Source organism: Cinclus cinclus, chromosome 20, assembly GCF_963662255.1.
Source record: "Cinclus cinclus chromosome 20, bCinCin1.1, whole genome shotgun sequence".
NCBI classification, from domain to species: Eukaryota; Metazoa; Chordata; class Aves; order Passeriformes; family Cinclidae; genus Cinclus; species Cinclus cinclus.
In genome coordinates this window covers 11,874,097-11,885,389 of record NC_085065.1, presented here as the reverse complement: position 1 = coordinate 11,885,389, position 11,293 = coordinate 11,874,097, and the positions used below count along the sequence as shown (strand labels likewise).

Genomic DNA, 11,293 nt, shown 5'->3' with positions numbered 1-11,293 from the left:
GAGACAGCGGCTCTGGGATTTGTCACACCGGGAGCAGCCCCTGCAGAGCCCCGGGGGTGCCACTGTCACCTGCACCAGCCTGGCAGCGCCCAGGGGAGCCTCCAGCCCGTGGCTTGAGGAAAAAACACATCAGTTTGTGTGGTGTGTTACATAAAACAGGGCAAGACGTGGTTTGAGGGTACAGGAGAAGACAGCCTGGCAGAGAGTGCCTGAGCCAGCTCCAAGAGGAACTGGGCAGAAAATTCTGCTTCATGCAGGCATAAAAACCTTCCTGTGGAAAAAGACAAGCTGCTGAGCACTGGCTGCTCTGGGAACAGAGACATGTGAGAGAAGCTGGTGTCTTTCTTCACGCTTTATTGTGTAAAAATAAAGTCAACAATTCATGTAATCCCAGCAATAAAATGGAAAAAGCATGAGAATCCGTAGAAACAGTGCATTGTCAGAACTGCCGATGCGGGCCGGATGCACGGGGTGCCAGAACCCCTTCAAATCCCAAAGGAGACAGAACCAGGAGTAGGAAAAATGTACAGCTTTGGTTAGCAAAATAATGACAAATTAAGATACATTAATTCTCTCCCCTACTGTACACTATGTACACTGTGTTGACATCACACCCTTTCGTGGTTTTTTTTTTTTGGCAAATCCAACGCACCTGGGGCTGGAGGTTAAACCTGTGCCGTGGTCTCCTTGTTCTCAGCAGGTTATGCCTGTGCTCGCCGATGTGAACAGGGGCTTGGGAGGAACTCAAATTAACTCTCGATGGTTCGGTTTTGTTTTTTTTTTCTCGTACCAAGAGCACGGCTGAGGATCCGCTGCCCTGAGCCGTGCGCGGGGTCTCGCTCTGGGGCTGCTGCTGCCTGTGCCGGGTCCGGGAGGAGCTCCCGGCTCCGCTCCGACCCCTCCGCTCCGCTCGGCTCCTTGCCGCATCTCTGGAGTTGGTCGTGAGGCTCTGGAGCCCCGGGTGAATTCTCTGCCTCATCCTCCACCGCCGCCCTGGGGGGGGGGGGGCAGGAGGGAGGCTGGGGAGTGATTTCTGCAATCTGTAGTACAAACCAGGAGTTTAGAAAAGGAAACCATACAAAATGCATCTGTTATCTCAAAATACGCTTCTTTATCTCTTTTTATCCTGCAGAATCTCAAAGCACTTTTTTTTTTGTTTTGTTTTCCTCAGGGAGTGCTGATAATTCTATATATTATTTTTTTTATCTTCATAAAAATACCCTTTTTTTTAATTGGTAATAAACTTCCCTTTACAGTAAGAGAAACAAGAGAGTGTATTATCAAAAGCAGAAAGGCTTCAGACCTGTCAGTGGGAGCTGGACCGGAGGGGACGGTAAAGGCTATTTGTCACCAGCTACGGCGAGTAGGAGGCCTCGGGGGGCTGCAGGCGGCGGGGCCGGGGGTCCCTGAGTGCGGCAGGTCGGGGAGCGGGGCCGGGGGGTCCCGCCGGGGGTCCCGCCGCAGCCCGGGGCTATGGCTGTGGTGCTCGGGGGCGGCTCCTCCCCGGGCAGGAACGGAGGGGTCGCCCCCTCCTCGCAGTCTCGGCTGCTGTCGCGACCCCGGGGTGGAGCGCAGCTGGGATGGGGTAGGGATGTCACAACTTTTCCCCAGCTCTGGGGGCTCTGGGGGTCAGGCTGGACGAGGAGGAGCCCCGAGGAGGCTCTGGGCAGGGCCCCGCTGCCTTTTCAGGCGCCGGAGCCCAAGGAAAGCGGCGGCGAAGCGGGGGCCGGGCCGGGGGGCGGCGGGGGGGGCGCAGCCGCGCCAGGCCAAGGCACGCAGGCATTGAAGGACGTTGGCAAGACAGAAACCGGAGGGTCGGGGGGCTCCGGGGCGGGCGCCCCGCTGCCGGGACATCCCCGCTCCCGGGACGAGTCGGGTGGCTTCGTTCTCGGTTGTTTTTGCGCAAAAAAAGGAGGAAAAAAAAATAAATTAAATAAATAAAGGAACCCGCTGAGGAGGTTTCTCTCGCTTGTCCGTGGCCCTAGTTGAGCTGGCGACAGGCCTCGAAAGTCCATTTGGTGGCCCCGCCGTAGATGTCGATGTTGGCCTCGGCCCAGGCGATGACGTTGCCGGCGAGTGCCTTGGAGCTGCAGGTGGCCAGCCCGTACACCTCCCCCGGGCTCAGCTTGCGGTCCCACACGTTGAAGTGGGCCAGCTCCCCCACGAAGGCCTGCGTGGCATCGAACCCTCCGCCCAGCGTGTCCTGCGGAGGAGCCGCCGTCACCTCGGGCCACGCGGCCGGGTGTCCCCGTCCGTCCCCTCGGGGTCACCGACCCGGCGGGGCTCCCCCCCGGCTGCCCCCAGCCCTTACCTGCTCCTGGCCCAGCACCAGGACGCCCTGGGGTTTGATGGGGTGGTAGGGGGCCAGGTTCTCGCCGTTGCCCGTCTGGGTGCCGTCCTGGTAGGCTTCCCACACGCCGTCCCGCGTGGTCCAGGTGACACAGATGTGGTGCCACTTGCCGTCGTTGATGGCGAAGGGCAGCTTGGCCACCTGCAGGCAGCGGGGTCGGGGTGGTGCACACGAGGGGTCCCCCACGCTGCCCTCCCCCAGCCCGTGCCCACGCCCCGGGGCTGTACCTTGTCGTTGATGAGGATCTCCATGGGGTTGTTGCCCCACTCGATGAGCACCAGCTCGTTGGCCTGCCCGGGCACGGCGTAGGAGAAAGGGGTGCCCATGCCGGGGGAGGCGCTGGATTTGATCCACATGCAGATGCTGAAGGCGTACATCTCGGGCAGGCTCTTCTTCACCTTGGCGTACATGTAGTTGGTGCGCAGGGGGAAGGTGAGCTGGAACCTGTCCGGGGGCCGGTTGTCCTTCTGGCCTGCGGGAGGGCAGGGGCGGTGGGCTCCTGCCGGGCCCCCTTTCTGCCCCTTTGGGGGTTGCCCCCTCCCCACCCCGTTATGTAACGGGCCTTGAGATGGCAGCGAGGAGCAAATCCCTCCGGCGCCGCTCGGCTCCCTAATCCCCGTGGCGGGCAGCGCCCGGAGCATCCCCGGCGCGGAGCCGGCGGGCACCGGCTGCCCCCGGAATCACCGAGCAAAGGGTTTGGATTGGGAGGAACCTTAACGATCGGCCAGGTCCAATCCCTGCCACGGGGAAAGCCAAGCTCGGGGAGAGGGACCGCTCCCGGGGTGGGCAGCGGGAGCGGCTCCGGCAGCGCCCGGTCCCCAGCGGCGGGGGAGCTCCGGGAGCCGGCCCGGGGGTCCCGCGGGCGGGGGTGGGCAGCGCCCGGTACCTTTCTCCAGGTCGCTGATGCGCTGGTGCAGCGAGGTGAGGGTGCTCTCGATCTTGCCGCGCTCCTCGGACTCGTTGCGGGGGCTGAGCTTGCCCTCCTCCAGGCTGTTCACCCGCGACAGCACCTGCTTCTCCAGGTCATCGATCTTGTTCTGCAGGATGTCCTTCAGGTTGTTGGTCTGGCTGGAGGAGTTCATCCTGCTGAACTGCTGCAAGGGGCGAGCAGAGGAGCGGGCTGTTAGCACCGGGCAGCGGCTCCCGGTGCCCTCCCGGTGCCCGGCTCTGCGGCTCCCCGGCTCTCCTCGCGTACCTCCAGGTTCTCCAGCCTGGTTTTCAGGGACTGCAGCGTCTGCCCCAGCTGGCTGAGGGTCTCGGCGGCGGCCGGCCGCGACAGGTCGCCCATGGTGTTCTTGGAAAAGCCCTTCCTGCCCTTTCCCTCGCCGGGCAGCTCCAGCACGCTCTGGCTCTCGCAGCGGCCCAGCTTGGCCGTGAGCTCGCGGATCGTCTCCTTCTGGTTCATGATGGTTTCCTTCTGCTGCAGCACCGTCTCCCGCAGCTGCAGCACGGTGCCCTTCAGCTCCTCGGCCGAGCCGGTGCCCAGCGCCGACGCCGCGCACACGTCCCCGTCCATCGGCACCGAGGTGCAGACGAACCGCGTCTGCCCCAAGCCCTGGGCGAGCGCCGGCCCCAGCGCCGGCCCCAGCAGCAGCAGCAGCAGCGGCAGGAGGCGGCGGCTGCCGGGCGGCCCCGCGGCCATGGCTCGGCTCGGCTCGGCTCGGCTCGGCTCGGCTCGGCTCGGCTCGGCTCGGCTCGGCTCGGCTCGGCTCGGCTCGGCTCGGCTCGGCTCGGCTCGGCTCGGCTCGGCTCGCTCCGGGCCGGCTCCGGCTCCGCTGCGGCGCCGCCGCTTTTATCGCGGCCGGGCGGGGCCGCGCGGGGCGTCACGGAGCGCGGAATCCCGGCCGGGAGGGGGGACCCGCGTGGGAGCGCAGCGAGAGAGAGAGAGAAGGAGAGAGGGAGGGAGAGAGGGGGAGAGAGGGAGAGAGCGTGCGGGGGTGATGCTGTGAGCGTGTCTGTGTGTCCGTGTGTCCGTGTGTGTCCGTGTGTCCGTGTGTGTCTGTTTGTGTCCGTGTGTCCGTGTGGGTGTGGGGATCGTGTGTGCCCGCGGGCGGGAGCACGCGTGGGCAGAGGAGACTGTGCAGGGAGGGGCTGTGGGGATGTGCAGGTGTGTGTGAGGGGTGGGTGTGTGTGTGCGGGATGTGCATGTACAGGTGTGTGCATGTACAGGTGTGTGCGTGTACAGGTGTGTGCAGTGTGTATGTACAGGTGTGTACCGGCTGTGCATGTACAAGTGTGTGCAGGGTGTGTGTGGTTGCCGGTTCAGGGCCATGGGTACCCCCTGGGTACTCCCTGGGTGTCCCTGGGTGTCCCTGGTGTCCGTGCCGGGTTCCTATGGCTGTGGCCGTGAGTGCCCGGGGTCGGTGTGGGAGCTGCCCCGTGGGTCGGTGTGGGAGCTGCCCCGTGGGTCAGTGGAGCCAGGGAAGCTGCAGGTGCCCCTGGGAATCCGCAGGGAGGACACGGCTGAGCCGTGGAGCTCTGGCTCCGGGGCAGCCGCTGGAGCTCGGACGGGCCCCAGGCACTGCGTGTCCCCTGTGCCTGTGCCCGGCCTCACTTGGGGAGCAGGGGAGCAGCTGCTGCTTTGCTTCTTCACTAATCAGTGAAACAACCTTGCGGGTAATGCCTGGATCTGTCCTCGCTGGGAATAGCTCATGGCTCTTGGAGCTGTGACTTTTCTCACCTTCGGCACTTTAGCCGTGGATTCCCCTTCAGCCCTGGGGCAGCAAGGCAGCAGTGTCCCCTGGCCCTGTTCCCCATATCCTGCCCTTGGCCAGGACCCCTGAGCACAAACAGACCTGTCCCAGCTCCCCGAACTTCTGCTCTTTGTCCCTGTCCTCTCCCTGGGGTGTTGTGTGGTGGCAGGAAACTCCTGACCTGGAGAGCAGCCTGCCAGGGTGATGGGGGAGTGTGACCCCCTCAGCTCAGCCCAGCACTGCAGCAGCACATATGGCTGCTCTATTTACATAATTCCAAGTTATCCTGTCAAATATGAAGCAATTAATTTTGATTGGTGAAGTGGGTCGATAAAATACAAAGGCTCTCAGTCCATGGATCTGCAATAGATAAAACACAACCATTCCATGGTCCTTTCCCCGTTTTTCTGCCTGGAGCAGGCCTGAGGAGCCCTGGCTGGGGCTGGAGCTCCCTGGGCTGTTCTCAGTGCTGCCTGTGGCTGGTTCGATGCCTCTCCTGGAGCAGGTCATTATCCAGCCCCGGCAGGTTTGTGGCACTCTGACGTGGCAGGCAGTGTTTCCTCCTCAAAGGCAGCTCAGCTGCCCTGGGAGCCTCTTTCCCACGCAGCCCTGCTCTGGTACAGTGAAAGCCAAACATTTCATGGCCAAACCCAGGGCCTGGGGCTGTCAGCAGGAGGAGGATGGCAGGCTGGCAAACCCTCTGACATTCTGCTGTCCATTTATGCCAGCCTGGGGAACCCAGGGATGTGCTGACAAAAGTGGCTGAGAGGTCAGGATCTGTGCCAGGGTGCTCAGCACCTCTGGGGCACCATCATGGGCATCCTGTAGTGCTTTCATCGCTGTCCATCCAACCTGTCCTGCTGCTCGTGGGGACTGAAGAGGTCTGGGTGTCCTTTGGAGCCTTCCTGGGGCTCCCTGCTGATCCTCTGTGCAGTTCAGAGCCTGCTGGGGGGCTGCCCACACCTCTGGCACTGCTTCCCTCTGGGGTGTTGTGCTTTGCTGCAAGAAATTTTTGGGGAAAATCTGCATTTCCAGCAGGCTCTTCCTTCTGGCTTCATCGCCCTGGTTACTGTCCCTGCTGCTGTCTCTCTGTGCTCAGCAGTGTTTTAGTGCAGCAGGAACAGGGCAGGAGGGGGATAAGGAGGGGACAGGCCCCGCGGGGTTTACTGGGCAGAGCAGTGTCCCTTCTGTGCCGCTTGGGTTTGGGGTTCTTTTGGCGAAAGGAAAAGCTGACAAGACTGCAGGTCTAATCCTTCTGCCACAGGCAGGAACACAACCCAAAAATAATGTTCCTGCAGGCAATAGAATGACACCAGTGTGAAGCAGTGTGAGAGGCAGCAGAGTCGGGTCCCACTCCTGCTCACATCTGCACGGTATTGACAGAGCTGAGCGTGTCACTGAACCAATTTCCCTCGCAATCTTTTGTCATCCATAGCACATTATGCGGAGATGAGACCAAGGTGACAAATGCAATAAAATAAACACTCGGATACTATGGTGATGGAGAGCAGGAAATGCCTGGATGGGAAAAAACAACAAAGCCGTGCTACAAGAGATAAGCAAAATAACCCCTGTGGCTCCTAATGCAAAGAAAGGAGCGGAAAACATGATCGAGATTTCAGCTTTCCCAGAATCACTGAATCATGCAGTAGGATCTGTTATCGCTTCTGTGGATTTAGGAGCTGTGTGGCTGTAATGGAGTAATGGAGCCCCTATTTTTAACTCTTCTCTTGCCTCTTCCCAAGCGCTCGGTAGCAGCTGATTTATGGCTGGGTAGCTGCAAAGAGCTGAGCACAGCTCTCAAGGACCCTCGCAGATGCTTTCGCTCTGAACAGGAGCCAGCAGGCACATTTGTGTTGGTGATGGACGAGGATGGTTTTGGGCAGCCCAGGGTTCTCCCGTGCAGAGGTGAGGGGTGTAAATCTCTAATAACCTCTGTGTGGGAGCAGCAGGATCATGGATGCAGAGAGGACAGTTTTTTAAAGTGGACAAATCTCTCTAATCCCAGGAGCTGGAGCCCCAGGGAGCAGGCAGTGGAAGCTTTCTCTCCTGCCTGTGCAGCCTGCTGTACATAAACCATCTCCTGTGGGGTGATGCTGATTCCACATTTAAGTCTCCTCTGCGGAGTGGGAACGATGCGATCCATTATGGGATGGAGGCAGCTTTAAATGGGGAACAGCAGTGGCTGCACTTGCAGGGGCTCAGCTCCCTTTCTCTGTGCATGGAGCTGCTGGCTGTGCCTGTGCTGTCACCCAGGTTCCTGAAGGATTGTCCCCCCCAGCCACACAGCCCCATCCCCAGCAGGCTCAAAGCAGGACAGGGCAGAGACTGCCAGGTTGTTCTGTCTTTTCTTTAATCTAAGTGTTTGTTCTTAGGGCAACTGCAGCAAGGACAGGGTCTGTGGGGTCTGTGGTGACAGCACCACTGGCTGTGCAGAGCCCACATGTGGGGGCGAGATCATCTCCAAAGCTTTTTCCTTCTGCAGCTGGGCCAGGCGCAGGAGAGCAGCCCCCAGCTGCTCCACGGTTCTGTTCAGAATGCTGGATATGCAAAATGTATTTCTTGGGTGCCTTCTAAAGGGCAGAGCTGCCACTAGAGCAGCTCAGGCACAGGGTGCAGGCAGTGCACATACCGTGTGTGAGATGGAGAATTCCCTTCTGTGACAGACACACTCTGGACAGGACTTGGGAATTTTGCTGCATTTTGCTGCAGTCTTTCTTTGCAGATCTCTTCCTCTCTGTTTCTCTCCCTCTCTCTCTCTCTCCCTCTCTCGCACATTCACTCTCTTCCCTTTTCCCCTTCCCTCACTTTCATTGTTCCCATCTCACGAGCCAGTTTCCTCCTAAATTGCCTGACATTTACACTCAGTGAGACTGGGGAGTGTGGTCTCTGTACCAGTAGGTCTCTGTGATGCTATAGGGACACAGATCCTTTCATTACAAATAATTAATTTAGCTCTATATTGCATAACATCCTAAAAAGCTTTCTAGGGCAGTCTCATGCTAGCTGGATGCACAGTTCCTATCAATATTGCATTACATTTGGGTACAACAGTTATGAAGTTTCATTAAAAATTTAATTTGTGGTTTAAAACTGCAGCATCCCCTTCTAAGTGTAGCAGAGAAACCATTCAGGCTGCTGGAGGACTGAGCTGGCATCAGCCAAAATTGCAGGGAGAGCTGCAGAGGGGGCCTGGGCTGGACCTGAAATTCCCTGCCCAGGAATCCAGAGATGGGCTGGAGCAGGGAGCCGGGGCTTGGCACGGGGCTGTGCCGGTGCCGCTGGGCTCCTGCCCCCTCAGGTGTCCCTTGGAGACAGGAGTGAAGCTTTAAGCCGTGCCTGAGCCCGAGCCCAGCCTCGCTGTGCCCATCTGGGCTGGCTTTGGGGTTTTTGGGAAGCAGCGGGATGCGTGCCCGGGGCTGTGCGGGTTGAGCCGAGCGCCGGGGAGGAGGAGGAGGAAGAGGAGGAGGAGGAGGAGGAGGAGGAGCTGCATCGTCCATGGCAGACATCGCTCCCATCCCTCTCGGTGAGAACGGAGCTTCTCATTCCCGGCAGCGGCGGCGGGGCCGTGACATCCCCAGCTAATGAGGATTTACTGAGCCGAGCTGGGTGGAGGCAGCTCCTTTCCTGCATCCCAAATCCCACACCCACATCCCACATCCACATCCCACATCCACATCCACATCCCACATCCACATCCACATCCACATCCACATCCACATCCACATCCACATCCCACATCCACATCCCACATCCCACATCCCACATCCACATCCCACATCCCACATCCCACATCCCACATCCCACATCCACATCCACATCCACATCCACATCCACATCCACCTCCCACATCCACATCCACAACCACATCCCACATCCACATCCACATCCCACATCCCACATCCACATCCCACATCCACAACCACATCCCACATCCCACATCCACATCCCACATCCACAACCACATCCCACATCCACATCCCACATCCACATCCACATCCCACATCCACATCCACATCCACATCCACATCCACATCCACATCCCACATCCACATCCCACATCCCACATCCCACATCCACATCCCACATCCCACATCCACATCCCACATCCCACATCCACATCCACATCCACATCCCACATCCACATCCCACATCCACATCCACATCCACATCCACATCCACATCCCACATCCACATCCCACATCCACATCCCACATCCACAACCACATCCCACATCCCACATCCCACATCCCACATCCCACATCCCACATCCACATCCCACATCCCACATCCCACATCCCACATCCCACATCCACATCCCACATCCCACATCCACATCCCACATCCCACATCCACATCCACATCCACATCCCACATCCCACATCCACATCCACCTCCCACATCCACATCCACAACCACATCCCACATCCACATCCACATCCCACATCCACAACCACATCCCACATCCCACATCCCACATCCACCTCCCACATCCACATCCCACATCCACATCCCAATCCCACATCCCACATCCCACATCCACATCCCACATCCACATCCCACATCTCCATCCCCCATCCCACATCCCACATCCACATCCCACATCCCACATCCCACATCCCACATCCCACATCCACATCCCACATCCCACATCCACATCCCCCATCCCACATCCCACATCCCACATCCCACATCCCACATCCCACATCCACATCCCCCATCCCACATCCCACATCCCACATCCCACATCCCACATCCACATCCCACATCCCACATCCCACATCTCCATCCCCCATCCCACATCCCACATCCCACATCCGCCTGGGCGGCTCGGAATTGATTAGTACAGGAATTCCCCCCTGTCTGCACACACACACACACACACACACACACACACACACACACACACACACACGTGTCACAAGAACCTCCAGCTTTTCCTCCCAGACCATCCCTCGAGTCGTTTTTCGGCGCTGTCGGGATTTTCCTGCAGTAAGAGAAAGCGAAGTGCCAGCTGTGGGATGGATCCTGGGGAGGGATGGATCCCAGCCCAGTGCTCCCAGCCGTGCCCGGCTGCTGGGACTGGCCCTGCTGGCCCCGGCTCTGGCTCAGGGATGCTCTGGGCACCGGGGTCTCACAGAGCTCGGCCCCTCTGCAGTGACACAAGTGACAGACGGGGACTCCGGGTGTTACAAACCCCACACTTGGCAATTCTCCCCCCGTCCAGCAGATGAGGGGGAATCTGCAGCCAGGGTGGGGGGTTTCAGAGGTCAGCACGCTTCTGGTGTTTGCTGTAGGGCTGCAGAGATCACTTCCCCTCCCCCAGTGAGGATAATAATGGGGAGTGGGTTCCTAAATCCCTTAAGCTTCTTTGATAGCTTCAATATTTATCTGTAATCCTTCTGGTGCTTCTGAACAGACACAGCTCTGTGCCCCTGTTGCTCTGGAGCTTCTTCCCACCTTGCAGTGTTCTGTTTTCGTGGGAGAAGAGGCAGGGCAGGATGAGAAGGAAACATCAAAAGCCAGTGACACTGCTGTGCCCTAGTTTTTTCCATGATTATTTATTATTTTGCAGTCTCTTGCTCCTTTTCTCCCACGCCCTCTGTTGTGTTCTGTTAATGTGCTGTGCTGGGGTGACCCAGGCTGCACACCAGGTGCCCCCAGGGCTCTGTCCTCAGCTGAGGGAGAGAGAAAATGGAGCAAAAGGCTCGTGGGGCAAGATAAGGGCAGGGAGAAATCCCTCAGCAATCCCGGCAAGCAGACTGGACTTGTGGAAATCAGTTTGTTACCAATCAAATCAGATTGGTAGGATAATGAGAAATAAAAACTAAATATTAAAACAGCTTCCCCTCACCCCTCCTTTCTCCCAGGATCATCTTCACTCCAGAATCCTCTCCCTCCTCCCCTGCAGTGGCACAGAGGGGCGAGGAGCAGGGGCTGTGGTCACTTCATGCAGTGGTGGCTCTGCTGCTCCTTCCCCTGTTGCAGCCTGGGCTCCCCCATGGGGCACAGCAGCCACCCTTGTGTCCCCTTCCTACATTAACCTTGTCACACAACCCCCAAACACATCTCTGGAGACTGGGAATGCTTCCCTGCCCAGCTCTGGGATGGAGGGATGGATGTGTGGAGGAGTTCCAGGGGCACATGGGGCACACGGATCCCAGCCAGGGTTGGACAGGTGGGTGTGCAAGCACAGGGACAGGGATCAGGGACAGGGAGCAGGGAGCTGAGCTGGGCTCTGCTCCCATCA

General features: G+C 58.8%; 1 protein-coding gene across 1 annotated transcript; it reads right to left on the bottom strand.

The window, feature by feature from the left end:
* Positions 1-1,981: 1,981 nt before the first annotated feature.
* NPTX1 (neuronal pentraxin 1) lies at positions 1,982-3,992 on the bottom strand. The gene is made up of 5 exons (XM_062506277.1): positions 3,546-3,992; positions 3,237-3,444; positions 2,578-2,822; positions 2,312-2,491; positions 1,982-2,203 (listed from the first exon to the last, which is right to left on the bottom strand). The coding sequence occupies exons 1-5, from the start codon at positions 3,990-3,992 to the stop codon at positions 1,982-1,984; spliced, it is 1,302 nt and encodes a 433-aa protein (XP_062362261.1).
* Between the last annotated feature and the right edge of the window lie 7,301 nt (positions 3,993-11,293).

Coding starts and splice junctions, on each gene's coding strand:
- NPTX1 (XM_062506277.1), bottom strand. CDS start 3,992: ATGGCCGCGGGGCCGCCCGGCAGCCGCCGCCTCCTGCCGCTGCTGCTG. Junction 2,823..3,236: donor CATCAGCGACCTGGAGAAAG/GTACCGGGCGCT, acceptor GCCCTCCCGCAG/GCCAGAAGGACAACCGGCCC. Junction 2,492..2,577: donor AGATCCTCATCAACGACAAG/GTACAGCCCCGG, acceptor CGCTGCCTGCAG/GTGGCCAAGCTGCCCTTCGC.